Source organism: Coregonus clupeaformis, chromosome 13 (genome assembly GCF_020615455.1).
Source record: "Coregonus clupeaformis isolate EN_2021a chromosome 13, ASM2061545v1, whole genome shotgun sequence".
In the NCBI taxonomy this organism is placed as follows: Eukaryota; Metazoa; Chordata; class Actinopteri; order Salmoniformes; family Salmonidae; genus Coregonus; species Coregonus clupeaformis.
Genome location: NC_059204.1, coordinates 53,992,554 through 54,016,682, shown reverse-complemented (window position 1 = coordinate 54,016,682; position 24,129 = coordinate 53,992,554). Strand labels below are relative to the sequence as shown.

At 44.0% G+C, this 24,129-nt stretch overlaps 1 protein-coding gene and 1 pseudogene across 5 annotated transcripts in view; both read left to right on the top strand.

Moving 5' to 3' along the window:
• LOC121579748 (lissencephaly-1 homolog B) overlaps positions 1-20,635 on the top strand; it is a 44,642-nt gene extending 24,007 nt beyond the window's left edge. For all 5 annotated transcript variants that reach the window (XM_041894608.2, XM_041894604.2, XM_041894606.2 and 2 more), the window contains 9 exons: positions 3,285-3,369; positions 3,514-3,588; positions 4,884-5,090; positions 12,579-12,747; positions 17,636-17,738; positions 17,889-18,117; positions 18,772-18,873; positions 19,199-19,355; positions 19,529-20,635. In XM_041894608.2, the coding sequence (XP_041750542.1) occupies positions 3,367-3,369; positions 3,514-3,588; positions 4,884-5,090; positions 12,579-12,747; positions 17,636-17,738; positions 17,889-18,117; positions 18,772-18,873; positions 19,199-19,355; positions 19,529-19,602 (1,119 nt within the window). In that variant the 5' untranslated portion in view covers positions 3,285-3,366 and the 3' untranslated portion in view covers positions 19,603-20,635. The remainder of the gene's footprint in view (positions 1-3,284; positions 3,370-3,513; positions 3,589-4,883; positions 5,091-12,578; positions 12,748-17,635; positions 17,739-17,888; positions 18,118-18,771; positions 18,874-19,198; positions 19,356-19,528) is intronic.
• Positions 20,636-22,972: 2,337 nt separating this feature from the next.
• LOC121578944 lies at positions 22,973-23,820 on the top strand (annotated as a pseudogene).
• Positions 23,821-24,129: the final 309 nt, after the last annotated feature.

Genomic DNA, 24,129 nt, shown 5'->3' with positions numbered 1-24,129 from the left:
CATACCCAATAAGACTCGAGGCTGTAATCGCTGCCAAAGGTGCTTCAACAAAATACTAAGTGAAGGGTCTGAATACTTATGTTAATGTTTTTCAGTAGATTTGTTTATAAATTTATAAAAACCTGTTTTTGCCTTGTAATTATGGGGTATTGTTTGTAGATTGATGCGGAAAAATAACAATTTAATCAATTTTAGAATAGGGCTGGAACGTAACAAAGTGTGGAAAAAGTCAAGGGTTCTGAATACTTTCCGAATGCACTGTGTATATATACAGTACCAGTCAAAAGTTTGGACACCTACTCATTCAAGGATCTTTCTTTATATGTACTATTTGCTACATTGTAGAATAATAGTGAAGACATCAAAACTATGAAATAACACATGGAATCATGTAGTAATCAAAAAAGTGTTAAACAAATCAAAATATATTTGAGATTCTTCAAATAGCCACCCTTTGCCTTTATGACAGCTTTGCACACTATTGGCATTCTCTCAACCAGCTTCACCTGGAATGCTTTTCCAACAGTCTTGAAGGAGTTCCCACATGCTGAGCACTTGTTGGCTCCTTTTCTTTCACTCTGCCGTCCGACTCATCCCAAACCATCTCAATTGGGTTGAAGTCGGGGGATTGTGGAGGCCAGGTCATCTGATGCAGCACTCCGTCACTCTCCTTCTTTATAAAATAGCCCTTACACAGCCTGGAGGTGTGTTGGGTCATTGTCCTGTTGAAAAACAAATGATAGTCCCACTAAGCACAAACCAGATGGGATGGCGTATCGCTGCGTAATGCTGTGGTACCCATGCTGGTTAAGTGTGCCTTGAATTCTAAATAAATCACAGCCAGTCACCAGCAAAGCACCCCCACACTATAACACCACCTCCTCCATGCTTTACGGTGGGAACTACACATGCGGAGATCATCCGTTCACCCACACAGCATCTCAGAAAGACATGGCGGTTGGAACCAAAAATCTCAAATTTGGACTCCAGACCAAAGGACAAATAAGAAGGCTCACCTGTTAATTGAAACGCATGCCAGGTGACTACCTCATGAAGTTGGTTGAGAGAATGCCAAGAGTGTGCAACGCTGTCATCAAGGCAAAGGGTTGCTATTTGAAGAATCTCAAATATAAGATATATTTTGATTTAACACTTTTTTTGGTTACTACATGATTCCATATGTGTTATTTCATCGTTTTGATGTCTTCGCTATTATTCTACAATGTAAAAAATAGTAAAAATAAAGAAAAACCCTTGAATGAGTAGGTTTGTCCAAACTTTTGACTGGTAGTGTATATAATAAAAATTATGTAATATATGTTTTAGGTGGTGCTGCAGCACCCTCATCACACCTACTTCCCACCACTATGGCCAAGGGATGACCTCATAGAGACACACACACACACACACACCACATTCTCTGAAAGAATTGTGCACACACTCACGTTCTCTCTCCGACGGACACGCCCATTCTCACTCACTCTCACACTCTCATACTCTCTCACTCACTCACACGTTACAACTATCCAGCAGCCAGTTGAGTGCTGATGTCAGAGCCAAAAAAGTGTTGCCGCTCATAGAAAATGTAGCCCTCATCTGAGGATGGAGCCGTGCTGCCACTCAGAAATACAACTGTGTTTGTTTGTGTGGTTTGGGCCGGGTCGGTCAGTTGATCTGCTTCTCCTGAGTGTTCTATCCCTCCAGCGGTTGGCATGTTTCCATGACAACCATAAACACACGCTGTCTGTGTTTCAATCCTCAGCGTCGTTTTCCTAGAGGAAACATATCACTGGAGATCACACTCGAGCACACACACACACTTTCACTGCAGCACAGCTTCTGCCAGACAGACAGGGTGTGGTCTCTTTCTGTCTTAACGTGGAAGTGAGAGTTCTCTTAAGGTGGAACTGCTGATATTGCTGTTGTCAGCCGAGGATACGTTTAGCAATGAGTCATCACAGAAAACACTGACTCAATGAAACATGCTAGGTTGAAACTGTAATGGTGCACTAACGCAATGTACGTTACATATTGTTGATTTTGTTGGTTACATACCATTTATGAAGACTCTGAAAACCTTACAATATAATGTGCGTTAACCCCTTACTCTCTTGGAAATTGGCATATATGGATAGGGCCATATTGAAATGTTTCTAACAGAAGAAATATAAAATCATATGCAATTGAAAGGGAACACTTTGGAGATCAGTTCACCAGACACAAGATTGAATCCAAACATTACACATTTGATTTTTTGCATTTTACATTTACTGTAATTATCACAGCCTTTGTCAGTAAAGAAATCTGAAAATACTCTGGATACATTCAGTAACATAATAAGAATGCTCATTGACATTTTGGAGTAGGTGCAAGATAAGAAAAAACGATTACAAGGGTTTGAGCGGGAGGTCTAACTGGTGTCTCCAAGTGGCCCCACACCTCTCCAAACTGCACAGTTCCTAAGTCATTTCAATGCACTTTTATGACTCAAGGAAAGAGCCTTCAACTATAAGGTGCTTTATTGAGCTCTCCCAGCTTTGCTGTTGAGGAACTGAAGCAAGCCCACTTGCAGTTTTTTGTTTGGAACACAACCCTGTGTCCCCACCATAGCACAATTACTGTTAGGTACGCAATCCCAAAATCTGGGTCAGGTGGGCATAACTTGAAAGCTTATTCTATTGCCAACATGGATAGTTATAAAATACGATCTTACAGTGTTAGGCTTTCAGAAGGCACTTCAGAAAAACGGATTGTAATTTTGATGCGCATAGAATGCATTCAAGTGCGTGTTCCACGGCTAATTTTCTTCACAATATGACAAACGGGCTCGTTCTGTTCAGGACAACCCAGGGTATAACGCATGTCATCCTTGTAACTGTGGATCAAACATGGCGATCATAAACATTGATAATGGAAATGTGAAGTGCAGATTTGGACTCAAGGGTGTGTGGTTTGCTTCTATGACATCAAAGCAGTATTATAATACTCAATGTTTCCCTCACTCAGACAACAAATGTGCAACAGTAGCCCAATTAGCTGGAGGGATGGAGGCATCTTGTCGCTCAACTTTATAATGGCTGTCAGTCAAAACCCATACAGCCGCTGTGAAGCGGAGAACCTGAGCTCTGACGTCATGTATAGCATGTCTCTGTACAGCCACTGCGTTCCAATTTAGGTGCTTATAAATGGCCAAATCTGCCATTTTCAACACATTTACGGGATGACGGGCTGTGACTGGAAAGGACTACCAAATCTGTTGTTTTCTCTTCCTCTCTCTGTGTTAGAAACCGAGCGATAGCAGACTACCTACGCTCCAACGGCTATGAGGAAGCCTACTCCACCTTCAAGAAAGAGGCTGAGTTAGATATGGTAAGACCACACACTAACTAACCCCACAACGTCCATGATTACAACAGCCACACTAACCTATTCTTTATTTCCTTACAACAATTGAAAACCTAGAAATCACTCTCTCATATTTCCATCTATGTCTCCCTTCCCTCACTTCCACAGAATGAGGAGTTAGATAAGAAGTACGCTGGTCTTTTGGAAAAGAAATGGACCTCTGTCATCAGATTACAGAAGAAGGTGATTGTTGACGTCACGTTTGTGGTGTTATGGTATTTGATGTGTATGTCAGTTGACTGTGTTGTATGTGTGTACAGTGCATTCGGAAAGTATTCAGACTCCTACACTTTTTCCACATTTTGTTATGTTACAGCCATATTCTAAAATTGTTTAGTTTTTTAAAAATCCCCTCATCAATCTACACACACATACCCCATAATGACAAAGCAAAAACAGGTTTTTAGACATTTTTGCAAATTTTATATAACATTTAAGACTTAAATCACATTTACAATAAGTATTCAGACACTTTGCATACAGGCCAAAGAGTTCAATCTTGGTTTCATCAGACTGGTCTGAGAGTCCTTTAGGTGCCTTTTGGCAAACCCCAAGTGGGCTGTCATGTGCCTTTTACTGAGGAGTGGCTTCCATCTACCATAAAGGCCTGATTTGGTTGAGTGCTGCAGAGATGGTTGTCCTTCTGGAAGGTTCACCCATCTCTACAGAGGAACTCTGGAGCTCATGTCAGAGTGACCATCGGGTTCTTGGTCATCTCCCTGACAAAGGCCCTTCTCCCTCGGGCGGCCAGCTCTAGGAAGAGTCTTGGTGATTCCAAACTTCTCCCATTTAAGAATGATGGAGGCCACTGTGTTCTTGGGGACCTTCAATGCTGCAAAACATTTTTGGTACCCTTCCCCAGATCTGTACCTCCACACAATCCTGTCTCTGAGCTCAACGGACAATTCCTTCGACCTCATGGCTTGGTTTTTGCTCTGACATTCACTGTCAACTGTGGGACCTTTTATATAGACAGGTGTGTGCCTTTCCAAATCATGTCCAATCAATTGAATTTACCACAGGTGGACTCCAATCAAGTTGTAGAAACATCTCAAGGATGATCAATGGAAACGGGATGCTCCTGAGTTCAATTTTGAGTCTCATAGCAAAGGGTCTGAATACTTAGGTATTTCTGTATTTTATTTTCAATACATTTGCAAAAATGTCTACAAACCTGTTTTCGCTTTGTCATTATGGGGTATTGTCTGTAGATTGAGTTTTTTAAAAATGTATTTAATCAATTGTAGAATAAGGCTGTAATGTAACAAAATGTGGAAAAGTCTAGGGGTCTGAATGCGCTGTATATCTGGAGTATGAGTGAAACAACGCTGTGTTGGAGAACAATAAACAACCAACTGAACTAATACCTCATTATTCCCCTTCTCCTGTTGTCCTCTTTTCCACCCCTTATCTTCCAACTATTCCTTCTTTCCTACCTCTCTCAACCCTCTCTCCCAACCCCCCCTTCTCTCCCCCAGGTGATGGAGCTGGAGTCGAAGCTGAACGAGGCCAAAGAGGAGATTACTCTAGGGGGTCCGGTGGCCCAGAAGAGGGACCCTAAGGAGTGGATCCCCCGTCCCCCAGAGAGATACGCCCTGAGCGGCCACCGCTCCCCCGTCACACGGGTCATCTTCCATCCTGTCTTCTCCGTCATGGTCACCTCCTCCGAGGACGCCACCATCAAGGTGTGTGCGTGTGCTTCAATCATTTGCTAAGCTCTTGGTTTAAAAGTACAGCAAAAGTGTATGTGGACCAGGGAGCCATAGTGTGATGCTGCCACGAGGTGATAGGCACATAACTTGCAAGGTTAAACCTTTGTGTATTTTCATGTTATGTTATGTAGCCAGTTCTGACTGCATTATTTTCACTGTCAAATCTAAGATGGCCGCCATTGTCAGTTTGGCGGGCTATCCTTTTAAGACGGCATTTCTCTTTTAGAAATGGAGGAGAGTTTTGAAATGTTTGGTGTGTACCTGGCTGAGGTTCTATTTGTTTGGAAAAACCTTTTTAAGAACCTATATTAGTCATTCCATTTAATAATTGTTGATCATTCTTGTGGATTGTTAACCCCAACGACAAAGAATTCATATGTTGATCGTTTTAGAGGATGCCATGAACATTGAGCTGTTATAAGGAAATCTCCACCAGGCCGGATTTTCCTCTTCCTCAACCATCCGGTGAGATTGATCCTGTTGACAGTATTATATTGTGCTTGTATTGGATTACTTAGATCTTTTGCATTTTGAAGTGGCATTGCTCATTTTTTGCTTTTTGATTGACTCTGAGAACATTTTTATTGGACTTGGACATTCTGAACATTATTTGGGGTCTAATTGAATTGAGATTGTGAATTTATACACTTTATATGACTATATGCTTCTTTTGCTCAATTTATTCATTTTGTCTGTCTTGCTTCGGTCACTCATATGAACACAGTATTTCTTTGAACTTTTATATTGTTAGAGTGTAGGCCAGTACGGGGAGACTTGTTCCTTTTTATTTTTATGAGTGTTACGTTGTTGCTAAGATGGCGTTTGTCGAGTCTGACCTTAGCCATTTAGAGGTACAAGCAGACATTGAGCCAGGGCAAGATGAAGCAGGCCAAGGTACACCCCCTCATCCCTGGGCCTGGTGTTACTTTTAGAAATCCTGGGGCTGAAATATCATCACTGTTTTGTGAGTTTTATCTTGACAGTTCGGAAGATGGTGGTGGTGGTAAAAATGCCACACTTACTACAGTTGATTTGGAGGAAGTCAACAACACTGTCAAATGATTCCAAGATCAATTAAACACTGGAGAGATTTCAAGGCTTCTCTGGAAAGTGCTGTGAACAGAAAGACCAGCTTCAGAGTATGTGGAGCAACAATTTGAGGCCATGGTAGTGACAATGAAAAACTCACTAGCCCAACTGGAGCAAGCAGTGGTGAAATGTATGCTCAGAAGAGATGAGAAATGTTAAAAGGAGATCTCTAAAGTGAAATCCACAAGCACCCCAACCTCTAGAACCTTCTGCTGTCATACCCCTGATGTCAGTAATATCCCAAAAGGAACGTCATAAAGTTCCCATATGGATTTTCCTACCTTTGGTGAAACCAGGGATACTACAGCGGTTTCACATTTCACTGAACAGTGTGTGAGCTTCCTATCACTGAGACCTTTTTCTGATGCAGAGCTTGTTGCAACCTTTTCCACAGTCATCACAGGCCCTTCCAGGACCTGGTGGATAGTACATTAAAAAAAAAGTTTTAACAATTGGGAAAAATTAAAGAGTTTTACTGGTTGCTTTCTTACCGACCGATTACCTGACTGAAGTTGAAGAACAGGTGAGAAACATTTTTCAAGATCCAGACCAATGGATTCGGGACTTTGCCTGTGATTACAGGACATTGTGCCTGAAATGGAAGCCGGACATGTCAGAGACTGAGATGGTGAGAAGGCTCTTGAATAACTGCAATCCAACTCTTGCTAGCAGTTTAAGAGGATCTGTCATGACTGTTGAGCAATTTGTCAAAGTCGGCTCTATGGTGGAAAACGTCATGGCTTCAAAGAAGGACTACTTGGCCAAGGTGAATAATCAACAGTCACGAGAGAAATGGGAAGAAACAAACACCAAGATCAAAAGACTCCACAGATGGTAGACCTACTGACCACATGGCCATAGCACAAGCTGAGTTTCCTGCCTTACTGGTAGTCCCCATAGAAACTCGGAGCGCCCAAGGTGAGGCTGTGTTAGAAGCAGGATGCACCTTTAGCTTGATGCAGAAGCAGCTATGGTAGCACTTGGCCAAACCAGGTGAGCAGCTCATCACCTGGGATTCCAGAGCCTTTGTGCTCACGGATGGAAAGTCACACACAGCTGAAGGAAAGCCATATTCACTTATGTGGCATGGGACTGTGTGGACCCTGGAAACCTACAGTGCATTTGGAAAGTATTCAGACCCCTTCACTTTCTCCACATGTTGTTACGTTACAGCCTTATTCTAAAATTGATTAATAAATGTTTTTCCTCAATCTACACACACTACCCCATAATGACAAAGCGAAAACAGGTTTTTAGAGATCTGCAAATGTATAAAAAATAAACTGAAATTACATTTACATAAGTATTCAGACCCTTTACTCAGTACTTTGTTGAAGCACCTTTGGCAGCGATTACAGCACTTGATTTTTCTTGGGGATGACGCTACAGGCTTGGCACACCTGTATTTGGGGAGTTTCTCCCATTCTTCTCTGTAGATCCTCTCATGCTCTGTCAGGTTGAATGGGGAGTGTCACTGCACAGCTATTTTCAGGTTTCTCCAGACATGTTCGATCGTGTTCAAGTCCGGGCTCTGGCTGGGCCACTCAAGAACATTCAGAGGCTTGTCCCGAATCCACTCCTGCGTTGTCTTGGCTGTGTGCTTAGGGTCGTTGTCCTGTTGGTAGGTGAACCTTCACCCCAGTCTGAGCACTCTGGAGCAGGTTTTCATCAAGGATCGCTCTGTACTTTACTCCGTAAAATATTTTCCTCGATCCTGACTAGTCTCCCAGTCCCTGTCGCTGACAAACATCCCCACAGCATGATGCTGCCACCACCATGCTTCACCGTAGGGATGGTGCCAGGTTTCATCCAGACGTGACGCTTGGCATTCAGGCCAAAGAGTTCAATCTTGGTTTCATCAGACCAGAGATTCTTGTTTCTCATGGTCAGAGAGTCCTTTAGGTGCCTTTTGGCGAACTCCAAGCGGGCTGTCATGTGTCTTTTACTGAGGAGTGGCTTCCGTCTGGCCACTCTACCATAAAGGCCTGCTTGGTGGAGTGGTGCAGAGATGTTTGTCCTTCTGGAAGTTTCTCCCATCTCCACAGAGGAACTCTGGAGCACTGTCAGAGTGACCATCGGGTTCTTGGTCACCTCCCTGACCAAGGGCCTTCTCCCTCGATTGCTTAGTTTGGCCGGGCGGCCTGCTCTAGGAAGAGTATTAGTAGTTCCAAACTTCTTCCATTTATGAATGATGGAGGCCACTGTGTTCTTGGGGACCTTCAATGCTGCAGAAATTTTTTGGTACCCTTCCCCATATCTGTGCCTCGACACAATCCTGTCTCGGAGCTCTACGGACAATTCCTTCGACCTCATGGCTTGGTTTTTTGCTCTGACATGCACTGTGCCTTTCCAAATCATGTCCAATCAATTGAATTTACCACAGGTGGACTCCAATCAAGTTGTAGAAACATCTCAAGGATGATCAATGGAAACAGGATGCACCTGAGCTCAATTTCGAGTCTCATAGCAAAGGGTCTGAATACTTATGTAGATAAGGTATTTCTGTATTTTATTCTTAATACATTTCCTAAAAAATCTAAACCTGGTTTTGTTTTGTCATTATGGGGTATTGTGTGTAAATTGAGAATTTGTATTTATTTAATCCTTTAAGAATAAGGCTGTAACGTAACAATGTCTGAATACTTTCCGAATGCAGTCTATACCCCGCTTTGCTGACCTTTCCTCTCCTTTGAACAACCTCATGCGGAAAGGAGTGAAGTGGGACTGGACAGAGAAATGCCAGCAGTGGTGTGGACCAGCTAAAGATCACCCTATAAAAGCCTGGTTCTCTCACAACCTGACCTGTCCTTGCCTTTCCAGGTACAAACTGATGCCAGTGGCTTGGGTCTTGGAGCAATCCTGACACAGAAAATCAATGGGGTTGAGAGGGTCCTAGCATATTCCTCCAGAGGTCTGAAAGGGGCAGAGTACAACTACTCTACTTCGGAAAAGGAGTGTGTTGCGGTAGTTTGGGCAGTTGAGAAGTGGCGCCATTATTTGAAAGGAGTTCCGTTTATGGTGTTTACTGACCATGCTGCACTATCGTGGGCCTTCAATTCCCCCAAGACCACTTCAAGGTTGACCAGATGGACAATAAGACAATAAGTTCCAAGTGCACTACTGTAAAGCCTGCATGAATGTTGTCCCAGATGCTCTCTTAAGGGCTGCAGAACCTTCAGACAACCCAGTGATGGCTCCTTATGTGGCTCGCAAACAAGCATCTTGTGCCTCTGATCTGCCGACATCCCTTGCAGAGATTGCATGTGCTCATAAAAACTGTGTGAGGGAATTGAAAGCAAGAGGAGACACAGATGATGACCGGCCTGACAGGATTGGATGGGAAGTACAACGACATTTTGTACAGGACTGTTCCTATCAAAGGAGAAGGAACGAAGTACCAACATGTTGTGCAACTTGTCAGCACTTTCCTTCATCCAACAACCCCTTGGGAGCACACCTGGGAAGGCTGAAGACCCTGTTGAAGATCCTGGAAGTGGCTTGGTTGCCGACTGTCAGGAGAGATGTCTGGCAACATGTCAGAGTGCAGTACCTGTCAGTAATACAAACTTGCTAACAGCAAACCTGCTGGTGTCCTGCAATCTACAGAGATAGAGGAGGCAGGCCACATGATGGGCATGGACGTTATGGGATCGTTTCCCAAGAGCAAGAAGGGAAATGCCTTTCTACTTGTGATTGTAGACTATTTCACGAAGTGGGTGGCGCTTTTCCCCCTCGTGAGACCGCAAAACTCACTCTGCCAAATTCAGAAAAATGAAATCTTCACAAGATGGGGGGGGGGTCCCTAAAATTAATCTCTGATCGTGGTTCCCAGTTCACGAGGAAAGTCCTCTCAGACCTCTGCAAGAATTGGGGAGTGATCCAAAAGCTGACCACCAACTACCACCCTCAGACAAACCTCACTGAAAGGGTCAACAGGACTCTAAAGACCATGATGGCGTCTTTCGTGGGAGAGCATCACCGGAAGTGGGATAAGGAGTTGCCTGAATTCCGGTTTCCTATCAACAACTCCTCTAACGAGTCCACTGGCCGCACCCCTGCAGAACTTGGAATGATGTCTGGCAATCTTGTGGATTGTTAACCCCAGCAACATAATTCATATGTAGATCGTTTTGGAGGATGCCATGAACGTTGAGCTGTTATAAGGGAATCTCCACCAGGATGGATTTTCCTCTTCCTCAACAATCCGGTGCGATTGATCCTGTTGACTGTATTAGTTTGTGCCTGTATTGGATTACTTATATTTTTGCATTTTGAAGGGGATTGCTCATTTTGATTTTTGATTGTTTGGGGTCTAACTGAATTGAGATTGTGAATTTAAACACATGACAATATATGCTTCTTTTGCTCAATTTATTCATTTTGTCTGTCTTGCTTCGGTCAATCTCATAGAAACAAAGTATTTATTTGAACCTTTATATGGTTGCATAGTTTGCGATCCAAGCTGATTGTTACTATAGGCCTATATATCTCTATGTAGGCCTATGGCTCCCTGGTCCACATACACTTTTTTTTTTGACATCCTGTAGGTCAATGACTGTCTCCCATTTAGATATTATCTCTAAGCAGCCTCACCCTGTCCATTAGCTTTCGTCCTCTTAATCTTCTCTATATCCTCTCTCTCTCTCTCTCTCTCTCTCTCTCTCTCTCTCTCTCTCTCTCTCTCTCTCTCTCTCTCTCTCTCTCTCTCTCTCTCTCTCTCTCTCTCTCTCTCGCTCTCGCTCTCGCTCTCGCTCTCGCTCTCGCTCTCGCTCTCGCTCTGTGTGTGTGTGTCTCACATTTTCCTTATGTACAGTGCATTCGGAAGGTATACAGATCCCTTGACTTTTTCCACATTTTGTTACATTACAGCCTTATTCTAAAATGTCCTCGTCAATCTACACACAAAACCCCAAAATAACAAAATAAAAACAGACTGTGTCGAAGGTTCACCTTCCAACAGGACAACGACACTAAGCACACAGCCAAGACAACACAGGAGTGGCTTCGGGACAGGTCTCTGAATGTCCTTGAGTGGCCCAGCCAGAGCTTGGACTTGAACCCGATCTAACATCTCTGTAGATACCTGAAAATAGCTGTGCAGCAATGCTCCCCATCCAACCTGACAGAGCTTGAGAGGATCTGCAGAGAAGAATGGGAGAAACTCCCCAAATACAGGTGTGCAAAGCTTGTAGCGTCATACCCAAGAAGGCTCGAGGCTGTAATCGCTGCCGAAGGTGCTTCAATAAAGTACTGGGTAAAGAGTCTGAATTCTTATGTAAATGTGGTATTTCTGTTTTTTTACATTTAATACATTTGCAAAGATGTCTAAACCTGTTTTCGCTTTGTCATTATAGGGTATTGTGTGTAGATTGATGTGAAAAAAATAAACAATTTAATCAATTTTAGAATAAGGCTGTGACATAACAATGTGGAAGAAGTCAAGGGGTCTGAATACTTTCCGAATGCACTGTAGTTTATGAAAGTTCTACCAGGAAGGCTGGTCTGAATGCTTGATTAACATCATCCAGTAATCATCACGCAATTCACTTTGTCTCCTATTCTACTGGCGTCTTGTTTCTTCTCCTCTTTCCTATTAGCCATGTGCGGAATGTCATTCACCTATTTACCCTTTGCCTATAAGCACGGCACAATAATGCACAGTCCTCACGCTTGCTGTTTAACCTATGGGCTCATGTTGCAATTATCACCTTCCTCTCTCAACCAATGGGTGTAAATCTTGGGATGTATTTATATGTCAACTTACCCTCGTTCTCTCACTTGCTGTTTTTCAGCAACACCTCCTCACCACCACCAGCTATAATAACCTTGAGGCCTGTCATTGGAGCTCCTCTCCCCCAGTGGGGGGGGGGGGGTTCGATGCCAGCAGCCCCACATAGGGCTACCTGCCATCACATCATCTGGCTCCGAGGATCTTCCCTCGGAGACGAGGCCGTTCCCCGAAATATTTAATACAATTTAATATTGTATTCAGTCTTTTTGTTGTTCATTCAGCCTGTTCTCTCTGTTTCTCTCAATCGCTCTCCCTCGTCTTTTCTGCTGTGTCACTGCCTATCTACGTCGAGATGGGGTGATGCTCTGGTAACCAGGGGCAACGCTGGCAGAGCACGGCGCACTGCTCCCTGGGATACATGCAAATCTCCTCCTGCTCTTTCGCTGTCTTTCTCTCCCTCCTCTTTTCTTCTTGTCGTCTCTCCTTTCTCTCTCTCACTCATTTGCATTGGATATGATTCCAATTTCCAAAACTTTATGTCATTTGCATTGATCCAGAGGGAGTTTATTGCCCTGTCATGTTTCAAAGTGATGTTAACTGACTGTGTGTGTGCTTTGTAATGTGTGTGTCTCTCTCTCTAGGTGTGGGACTATGAGGCAGGGGACTTTGAGCGGACACTGAAGGGCCATACAGACTCTGTCCAGGACATCTCCTTTGACCAGACGGGCAAGCTGCTGGCTTCCTGTTCTGCAGACATGACCATCAAGCTGTGGGACTTCCAGGGCTTCGAGTGCATCCGCACCATGCACGGTGAGGGGCTGAGGTGTGGTTGTGTGTTCCTTCAAGTGGTATAACAGCATAACAAGCACTATTTACCAATGTATACCTACCTCAGGATTTCCCTTAGGAAAATTTGGCGCCGGACAATGTGACCGGCAAGATTTGAATTTACCAGACATTTCAGAAATTTACCGGACATCCATATGCATATACAGTAATAAAGCACAACTTCAAAATATATTTGTTTAATATAAAATGCGAACGACCTGTCCTATTGGCTATTTGCATGAAAATGTTAGGCCTCTTTAATTTAATTTAGCCTAGGCGTGAACATTTTAATTAGGCCTAATAAATAACAAAACATGTCTGTCTACGAACAGCAGGGATCCAGCTTTTGTCAAATAACGTCAGATTTGGCTTTTCATGGCAGGTTAGGAGAATTAACATAGCCAGTTAGGAGAATTAGGTTAAGGTTAGGAAAAGGTTAGGGTTAGCTAAAATGCAAAGAAAATCAACTTTTGACGTTAATTTGACAAAAGCTGGATCCCTTCTAGCCATGATCGAGCCGTGATATATGCCTAAGGCCGAGACATTAAGAAGATACAATGGCAGAATAAATTCAACCACACCTTTTTTGTTTAATCACAAAACCGGAGAGCAACCGGTGAAGTCCACAAAGCATATTGCATGTAACAAACAGTTGCATGACCTACTGCATGGTCAAGAACATTTTCATGTTTCCAACATTTTCAGACCTAAACACCTATTGATTTAGAACCACGGAGAGTTACTGCAAGTTGCAAAGGAAACAGGAGCTGGCTCCACTATTCCAGCACCATTTCAACATCAACATTTCAACGTCATCAAATCACCTATGCTTAGTCTAATACAGTGACAACTAAAAGATGCCAAAAACTATTTAATCCAATTAACGTAAACTACACTGAACAAAAATATAAATGCAACATGTAACGTGTTGGTCCCATGTTGAGCTGAAATAAAAAATCCAAGAAATGTTTCATACACACAAAAAGCTTTTTTCTCTTAAATGTTGTGCACAAATTTGTTTACATCCCTGTTAGTGAGCATTTCTCCTTTGCCAAGATAATCCCTACACCTGACAGGTGTGGCATATCAAGAAGCTGATTAAACAGCATGATCATTACACAGATGCACCTTGTACTGGGGACAAAAGGCCAGCACAATGCACAATGCCACAGATGTCTCAAGTTTTGAGGGAGCGTGCAATTGGCATGCTGACTGCAGGAATGTCCACCCGAGCTGTTCAGAAATAATAGAATGTTAATTTCTCTACCACAAGCTGCCTCCGTCATTTTAGAGAATTTGGCAGTACGTCCAACTGGCCTCACAACCGCAGACCACGGTGTAACCACGCCAGTCCTCCACATCTGGCTTCTTCACCTGTGGGATCGTCTGAGGTGGGGGTGGGGGTTGCTGAGTAGTATTTCTGTCTGTAATAAAGCCTTTTTGTGGGGGGGAGAATAAACTCATTCTGATTGGCTGGGCCTGGCTCCCCAGTGGGTGGGCCTGGCTGCCAAGTGGTTGGGCCTATGCCCTCCCAGGCCCACCCATTACATTTTACATCTTAGTCATTTAGCAGACGCTCTTATCCAGAGCGACTTACAGTTAGTGAGTGCATACATTATTTTATTTTTCATGCTGGCCCCCCGTGGGAATCGAACCCACAACCCTGGCGTTGCAAACGCCATGCTCTACCAACTAAGCTACATCCCTGTCAGCCATTCCCTCCCCTACCCTGGACGACGCTGGGCCAATTGTGCGGTCGGGCCGGCTACGACAGAGCCTGGATTCGAACCAGGATCTCTAGTGGCACAGCTAGCCTTAGACCACTGCGCCACTCGGGAGGTCACCCATGGCTGCACCCCTGCCCAATCATGTGAAATCCATAGATTAGGGCCTAATGAATTTATTTAAATTGACTGATTTCCTTATATGAACTGTAACTCAGTCAAATCTTTGAAATTGTTGTATGTTAGGTTTATATTTTTGTTGTGGCTGTCCATGGTTCTGGTGTGTTTGTGTGTGTGTGTGTGTGTGTGTAAGTAGAAAAAACATGTTGACTCACCCTACGCCAATGCCGTCTTCCTCTCTTTCATGTTGACAAACGGTCTATAACTCTGTCATACAGTACCCGCTTTTATTTTTTGTTGTCCTAGGCTACCTGGTTAAAATGCTTGCTCATTAGCCTAACTTCTGTTCATGGGAAACATAAGCTAGTTAACATTAGCCTTTTACATCTAGCTACATATTGAACTTCCATCTTCTCAGTACAGGGTCACCATCAATTTTATGGTTGGTATGATCAGAATCACTGTTATAATCACTGTTATAAAAAAGTCAAAATCCATATCTCCATCCATGGCTAATTTAATCAAGGGACAATTTTAGCTAGCTAGCCACCGGAGGACAACAACGAGATGTTTCTATCGATGACGTATTTCTATGTGATAGGATTGAAGCCAGGACCATTCACAGTTGAGCTCACTCAGTTTAGTTCATCACTGTGATTGGCTATTATTTAATGTTTTTTTATCAAGGGAGGCCAAATGTTCTCTTTATGACCAGACCGCATCAGATAGATGGCCTACTGAAACAGAGGGTTACTGTTTTGCTCGCTCGGATGCTTTCTCCGGTGAGATATATTTAGCCTCTTGCGAATTGAAGGAACATTTATGAAAACACAGAGACTAAAGATAATTGTTTATTTTCTTGGTAAATTTTTTGGGGAAGCCATGAATACAGGCCACTGAATAAATGTTTGTTCAAATTACAATAAACATATCGTGGGGTCGTGACTCGTGTCTTATGTGGTATACGTGGCTTATTGATAACTGTTTCCTACTATAGGCAGTTGGCTGCCTAGTGATTGTAACACTAATTCTCAGATGAGAATAGTTGGCAATGATGTTTCGTTTCCAAGTGCTACTGAAAAAGCTCAACTGAAATGCACCAATTGCACGTGATGCATATCATTACTCTATCAATCCATTCCAAATCTTTATACTATACATGACACGGGCGGCATATGTTGATCTTGTCTAGGGCGACAGCAAGAACTGCTAGGACCGGGCCAGATGAACACAATTTGCCTCTATTTTATTGCGTTTGTGGCGTACCTTGGCCTGCTCTAAGTGAGCTGGTGCTGTTGGGAAGTCAAAACTGTCCAACTCCTTGGAGCAGCTTGCGATGCGGATCAGCCTTGTTACTTTGTCCTCAAGAACACGTGATCTTGAGGCAGTCTTTTAATGGAGAAAAAATCCCCTCGGCAGGCACACTGGAAACTGGGATTATAACACAATCTTCGGCAATTTTGCCTAGTCGGGTACACCTTATGAGGACCTCGCATCTTTTGTGTGAGTAAAAATAGAAACACACTAATTTCCAAGCAGCTAGATTTGCCTTAGAAGTAGGAGCACATCGACTGGTATTTTCATCAATGAATAAAAGCATTATTTTGCAATGGATTTTATTTTTTCCGGACAATTAGGCAGACAACAATTTTATCGGCTTTAAATGTTATCATCCGAAAGCTGGCATTTACCGGCTAACGGAAACCCTGACCTACCTACACTGTTGTTAGTGTACTTACATGGTTACTACCATAGAAATAGAATTCAAGCAGAATTCTAGCCCACCAATTAAGACAATCCACAGCCTCCCACCTAATATCCCAGCTTCGTACCGAAACAGGGTTGATCTCAAATGACAGTTGTGATCAATAATTACATTTTAGTCATTTAGCAGACGCTCTTATCCAGAGCGACTTACAGTTAGTGAGTGCATTCATTATTTTTTAAATATATTTTTTTCATACTGGCCCCCCGTGGGAATCGAACCCACAACCCTGGCGTTGCAAACGCCATGCTCTACCAACTGAGCTACATCCCTGCCGGCCATTCCCTCCCCTACCCTGGACGACGCTGGGCCAATTGTGCGCCGTCGCATGGGTCTCACGGTCGCGGCCGGCTACGACAGAGCCTGGATTCGAACCAGGATCTCTAGTGGCACAGCTAGCACTGCGATGCAGTGCCTTAGACCACTGCGCCACTCGCAGAAACTTTTACTTTGATTTATATTGCACTGAAGCCTCTGTAGATCTCTTGGCAGATGCTTTCCTCTCAAGTTTACCAATACCCAAGCTAACAGATGCAGTGAGAATAGATTTTGATAAACCATTTACCACTTCAGAAATTTTACAAGCCATTAAGTCCTTAAAAAATGGCAAAGCACCAGGACCAGACGGGTTCTCAGGTGAATTTAAGACATTTGCTAAACCGCTCCGTCCACTTTTAGCCTCAGCCTAATCCCACTGCTTTGATACAAAATCTCTATACCCCAGACTTTTTATCAAGCCACTGTCACTCATCCTAAAGAAAGATGAGGACCCTCTCTCACTTTTGGATTAGATATTAGCTAAAACCCAAGCAATTTGCCTTAAGGCTGCCTTACCTTCTATAATCAACGCCGATCAGACAGGCTTTATTAAAATCAGGGATTATTTTTTGTAAATTTCAGACACCTGTTTAATAGTGGCACCGGTCTCCCGAGTGGCGCAGTGGTCTAAGGTACTGCATCGCAGTGCTAGCTGTGCCACTAGAGATCCTGGTTCGAATCCAGGCTCTGTCGTAGCCGGCCGCGACCGGGAGACCCATGGGGCAGCGCACAATTAAAGAGCGTCTGCTAAATGACTAAAATGTAGGTGTGTCCAAACGTTTGACTGGTACTGTGTGTATATATGTATGTATGATTCTATATATTTGGTTACTCTTATGTAATCACTGTGCTATACAAGGTAGGTACTGTAAAGTGGGACTGGTTCTTTGTATTAGGCTTACTCTCTTTCCCTCTCTCTCTCTCCTCCGTCTGTCTGTTTCAGGTCATGACCATAACGTGTCGTCTGTAGCCATCATGCCCAACGGAGACCACATAGTCTCCGCCTCCAGAGACAAGACCATCAAGATGTGGGAGGTGGCCACTGGGTGAGACACAGAAACACTTATCTCACTTATCAGGTGCTGAAATACTTAATCCAGTGGCAGACACATTCTGGTGTTGCAAAATGTCCAGGATTTGAGTTTTGCTGCAGGTGTGTGTGTCTTTGTGTATAACTCTTAAGTTTCTTTCTCTAGGTACTGTGTGAAGACGTTTACAGGCCACAGGGAGTGGGTGAGGATGGTCCGGCCCAACCAGGATGGTTCTCTTATCGCCAGCTGTTCCAACGACCAGACGGTGCGTGTGTGGGTGGCCACCTCCAAGGAGTGTAAGGCTGAGCTGCGAGAGCACGAACACGTGGTGGAGTGTATCGCCTGGGCCCCCGACACCGCTCACCCTACCATCCTGGAGGCTACCGGCTCGGAAGTGAGGAAAACCTCTATACATACACACTAACCCTAAACCTCACTCAGTAACCCAGTGTTTACCAAACTCGGTCCTGTGGACCCCAAGGGGTGCACGTTTGTTTTTGACCTAGCACTACAGGGTTGATTCAACTAATCATCAACCTTTGATTATTTGAATCAGCTGTATAGTGCTAGGGCAATAAACAAAACATGCACCCCTTGTGGTCCCTAGGACCGAGTTTGGGAAATGCTTCAGTAAACCTATTTGGTTAGGGTTGCAAAGTTTTGAGAACTCTATGAAAATTCCCAGGTTAACCAGAAATCCTTGTTGGAAGATTCAGGAAGGAATAAGCAGGAAATCCGTAGAAAGGAGAAGTGTAGCTAGTGTCAAACCATTCTGTAATCCTCAGTAATTTTCTAGATATTAATTTCAAACCCTTGGGTACTTTATGCAGGTTAACAATGCAACGGTCTATACATGCTCTTGTTTTTAAATGGGCTAAATGCTATTTTTAGTATTTTTGCTTTTTTAATGATGATAAGCATATTCTCTCTCCCCCTTTTTCTCTCTCGCTCTTTCTCTCTCGCTCTTTTTCTCTCGCTCTCTTTTTCTTTCTTTCTTTCTCTCCCTCTCTCTTTCTCCCCCCCTCCCTCTCTCTTTCTCTCTCTGTAGAGTAAGAAGAATGGGAAGTCCGGTCCGTTCCTTCTCTCTGGCTCTAGAGATAAGACCATCAAGATGTGGGATATTAGCACTGGCATGTGCCTTATGACTCTGGTGAGTGTTTGTGTGTAACATTTGTGTGTTTGTTACCACCTCCTCAGGTAACACGATTGGTTTCCATTGATTTCCAATGTGTTTTTTTTCACAGGTTGGTCTAGTTTAGTGTTTTCCAACGCTGGTCCTCAAGTACCCCCAACCGTACACATTTTCGTTGTAGCCCCGGACAAACACACCTCATTCAACTCAAGGGCTTGATGATTAAGTTGAATCGGGTGTGCTTGTCTTGGGCTACAATATACATGTGTACTGTTGGGGGAACTCGAGGACTGAAGTTGGGAAACACTGGTCTAGTGTGTGTAACGTGTGTTCTCTCCTCTAGGTGGGTCATGATAACTGGGTGCGTGGAGTGTTGGTGCACCCTGGAGGCAGGTTCATAGTGAGCTGTGCTGATGATAAGACTCTGAGGATCTGGGACTACAAGAACAAGCGCTGCATGAAGACCCTGTGTGCCCACGAACACTTTGTTACCTCTCTGGGTGAGAGTGTGTCCATGTGTCTGTCTGTGTACATTCCCTTAAAATGTAGTCCATCTAGTCAAAACCACCTGTGTGTGTGTGTGATCGCCAACACACTTCTGCCAGTTCCACAGTTCTGCCTCCACCCAGTCCATCATCCATTGTGACTTACATCTGTATCTCTTCTGTTACAGATATGCACCGGACTGCTCCATACGTGGTAACAGGCAGCGTTGATCAGACAGTCAAAGTGTGGGAGTGTCGCTGAGTCTGCCTGCAACCTCCCTGTCCTCATCCTCCTCTCTAACCCACAACCACAGCCCTATCCCCCCCCCCAACTTCCTCTATCCCCCCCAACAGCAGCCCTATAACCCCCTCCTCCCCCCTATCCTTTCCTACCCTGTCTCTTTGACACTCACCTAAGCCCCACCTCTCGCACTCCATACCATGGTTACCCAGGCTCCCCCTCTGCCCCCTATCCCTCACCCCCTCCCCTGTTAAAATAAATATTGTCCTTTTATGTAAATTATTCTGGATATAGAGTACGCTTAATAAATGTTACACACTCTAACACACACATTCTCTCACACACACTAAAAGCGAAAAGTATTCCTTGCATGGTGAATTCCTCCAAAACTTGTATACTGTAAATTTTCATTCCGTTGTCATGACGTCCTGATGGGGGTCAAGGGGTAAATGGTTTGTGTGTTCTGCCCCAGTGGATGCTGGGTAATTGTGGCACAGTGCACGCAACCCAATCACGTATGTCCTTTAAGGGTTTGGTTTAATTTAGTTTCTTGCCTCTGCTATTATAGTCTGACGCTACCTGGGAGAGAGGGAAGGAGAGGAGTGCGAAAGAAGGATGAGAGGATGACATGGGGAGGAGAAGGAGGAGAATAAGAGATACGGGGGGAGGGGGGGGATTGAAATGAACATTTAGTCCTTTAGTTGAGATGAGTGTGTGCGCATCTGCGTGCAATGCGTACTGTACGTGTGTACATAATGACAGGAGAATCTCACTCTCTCTCGCTCTCTTACTCTGTGGTCATCTGTTTGTACAGATGTAGAGAAGTATGTGGAGGCAAACCTTTCCCTCTGTTTATACTCCCTCTTTCTGACTGACTGGCTTCTAGTACCTACTCAAAGGAGTGTGCTCACTTCTCTCGCTCGCTCTCTCTTACACACACTCATACTCACACAAACAACAACAGATGCACATACACACACGCACAGTAAAATTGTGTATCAATATCTGGATGTCATTGTTGCAACATAATTACAAATAAAATCTGTAAATATAACGTTGGCCTTGTCATGTGTTTTTATTTATGGGATGTGCACGTTTTGCACAGCTTCAGGACGCCAAACTACGTTATCGGAGAAGCTGTCATCATTACCTAAAACACCACAGATAAGGAAATATTGTCCGAGATTAATAAAAAAGAAACATTTCTGACGGCACCATGACACTTCAAATCAAATTGTATTGGCCACGTGCCGAATACAACAGGTGTAGACATTACAGTGAAACGCTTACTTACAGCCCTTAACCAACAAGTAAAATAAAACAACAAAAAAGTGTATGCAAATGTTTGTTAATCAAGAAGCTAGTTGATCTCCACCACATGCTTTTCGTTGTTGTTTTGTTTTTGACTCCATCCGCCGCTGGGTTCTGAATTTTGAAATCAAGTGCTAACATTGCCCAACCGGGAGACCGGGCCATGCTAAACAAGCTCTGCCAATGTGTGCACTTGTTAAGCTCTGGTTCACTGTGTCAAATAGTGATAAGGAAGTCCTGGTATGCGTAGAGGATAACACACGCACACACCTGGTTGAGGGTGAGCACGTTCAGGTCACATTAATAATGCACCATTCACTGCTCACACACACACCTGCTCACTCCCTCCCTCACCCACAGAGCTATTACTGGATCCTGGAGAACCGTATCCTGGCAACAGTTGCCACGACGGCGAATGCATGAGCACCTTTTGCAGCCTCAGTAAAGCGAGAGAGGTGAAGTGATTTAGAACATGGATAATGAAAGGAAGATTGTCAATTCCCAAGTCAACAGACTATGGGAGGCGCACAGTACTACATAGAGCCATGGATACATGGAACTCTATTCCACATCAGGTAACTGATGCAAGCAGTAGAATCAGATTTTTTTTTAAACAGAAGAATACGCCTTATGGAACAGCAGGGACTGTGAAGAGACACACACACAGGCACATACAGACACACACTCTACACACATGTACACATGGATGTTGTATTGTAAATATGTGATAGTGGAGTAGTGGCCTGAGGGGGAACACAAAATGTATTAGGTAAAGTATTATGAAATGTAATGGAATATTTTAAACTGTATATAACTGTCTTAATGTTGCTGGACCCCAGGAAAGAGTATCCTTAATAAATACAAAATAGTAGGATGAAAATGATAAAGGGAAAATGGGAGGAGAGAACATAGTAAAGGAGGTGGAGTTAAAATGAAGGATAGAGACATGATGGAAAGAGGGGGATGAGAGGATGGGTGGAGTGTGAAGGGGTTAGAGTAGTAGAGACACCTACCCAGAACCAGGCTATCCTGAGTCGAACTCTGTTTCTCCAGAGAACCACTAGAGCAGAAACATTGGCCTACTTCTTTCTCCAAACCCGCAACATGTGCGCGCACACTTTATCATGTGTGGTAGGCCTACACAGTGAGACTAATCCCAGAGATAGTCCTGGTTTGTTGTCATACACATGCTAATTTGGTACAGTATTTATCAGTTGATTTGATTGTTATCTTGTCAGACCGGAGAACAGATTTAGCATGTATGTGTCTGTCTGTCTATCCACAGGTGGTCTTGAAATGTGCCTAGAAAGACAGGTGTCTGATATCCAATCTCTGTTTCTCTCCTTCTCTTCAATCGCTTGTGCTCTTCCCCTCTCTCTTTCATGAATCTGTTGCTCTTTCCCTCTCTCTTTATATTCTCTTTCTTGCTCATCTCTATTGCTCTCTTCCCTCCCTCTAGTAGTGTCGGTGTTCAGTGTTAATGAGGAGGGTAAATGGCTTATCCATTCGTGTGAGAGAGAGAACGAGCGTGCAGTGTAGTGGGAGCAGCCCTTCCACACTTCTGAGCAGCTGTTATGATTGGTCGAGACAGTCAGACTCTGTGATGAGAGCAGAGGGTATTCCACTGGGCTCTGTCCAATCACAGACTGTTACCATGCAGGCACACACACTGTACACGCACATCCACACACACACACGCTGTACATGCAGAGTCGTCCACTCATAATGACACGCAAATGCGTGTCCAGCAATACACACACGGGTTCTCTCGCTTGTGTTCAATCTCTGAGCCATCCCCTGAGTCTCAAAAATGACAACATGAGGGGTGAGCGTGTGCGAGGTGAGAGAAGGAGTAGCTGGGAGTGACAAAGTAAAAGAGAGAGAAATAGAAAGTAAATGGTAGAGAGAGAGATAATGGCTGGCCATTGAGGTAGTATTGCAAGTGACAACAACTACAAAAATGCCTTAACACCAAGATAACGACCATCTGATTTTTTACAAAGTCAATGAACGGGGAGAGAGATCCATTAGCGCTGTTGGTTATAGTGGTCGGGTAGGGTGTGGATGTGGAACGGCCAAGATGGTGGCGTCTAGAGCAGATGCCGGGGAGTTTGAGATGTGGCTGAATGAATGGCTAGACTCCTTAGAAGTGGACCAGGAGGTGTATGGAGCTTATATTTTAGGAGTACTTCAAGAGGAGGAGAGTGGTCTTAGCGGAGTTGCCAACAACCGGATGTATCTGGTTTTCAGGGATATAGCTAATTCAACCTAGCTTCCTTTTCTGCTGAAACCGGATGTGGGAACTCCACTCAGGCGTTTTCTTTTACGCCTGCTATGTTAGGGTAGGAGGAGAGTGACGGAGAGAAGGACGACGCACTGCTTGGAATACTATCTGCGTTTTTGGAGGATGAGAAACTTGAAGTCTGCAAAGAGATCATCAGGCAGTGGGTAGAGAGCTGTGCTCGGTCTGCAACCAAGGACAAGGAGTATGTTGAGGTACTGGCCATTGCCAGTCTGATAGAGAAGCAGGCGCAGATTGTGGTGAACCAGAAGGCAGTATCTGAGGAGTCCAGGAAGAGGAAAGAAGCAGTTCTGGCTCAATATGCCAATATCACAGATGATGAGGAGGAGCATGCAGGAGCCCAGTGGTGATAAATCCCTGTTTAAGAACTCCAACGTGGAGGAGGTTCTGAACAGGAAGAAGCAGCAAAGGGATCAGGCTAAGACTCCCATATGAAGTAAGAAACAGAAAAGATGCAGCATGAAAAGGATAAACTAGCCAAGCAGGACACGAAGGACAACGAAAAGAAACGAACACAGAAAGGGAACACAAAAGATGAGAAAAACAAATTACACTTTGGGACATTGTCACATGAAATGTTTTGTTCCCGAACAAAAACACGTCTATCTTTGCCTATCCCATATTAGCACCATAGACATTAAAAACAGATTAGCACTCTTATAAATATAACATGACATCTTTAAAAAAAACATATGTTGTCGAGTGGATGCCCCGCCCCCTTCTATGTGTGACTGACAGGTCTGGTCCCGAGAGAGCACATGTAAATGAGCCGCGCTCGGGCGGAGCGGGTGCCCATGTGGACAGGCACCATGCCTTGTTGTTCTGTGCACTCATTGGCCAATTCGCATCGACATGTTTAATGAGCTGCGGGCCAGGGGAGGGGCTAAACCCTGGAGTGTGGATCCGAGTGGATCACACGGACGGGATCTCTCTCA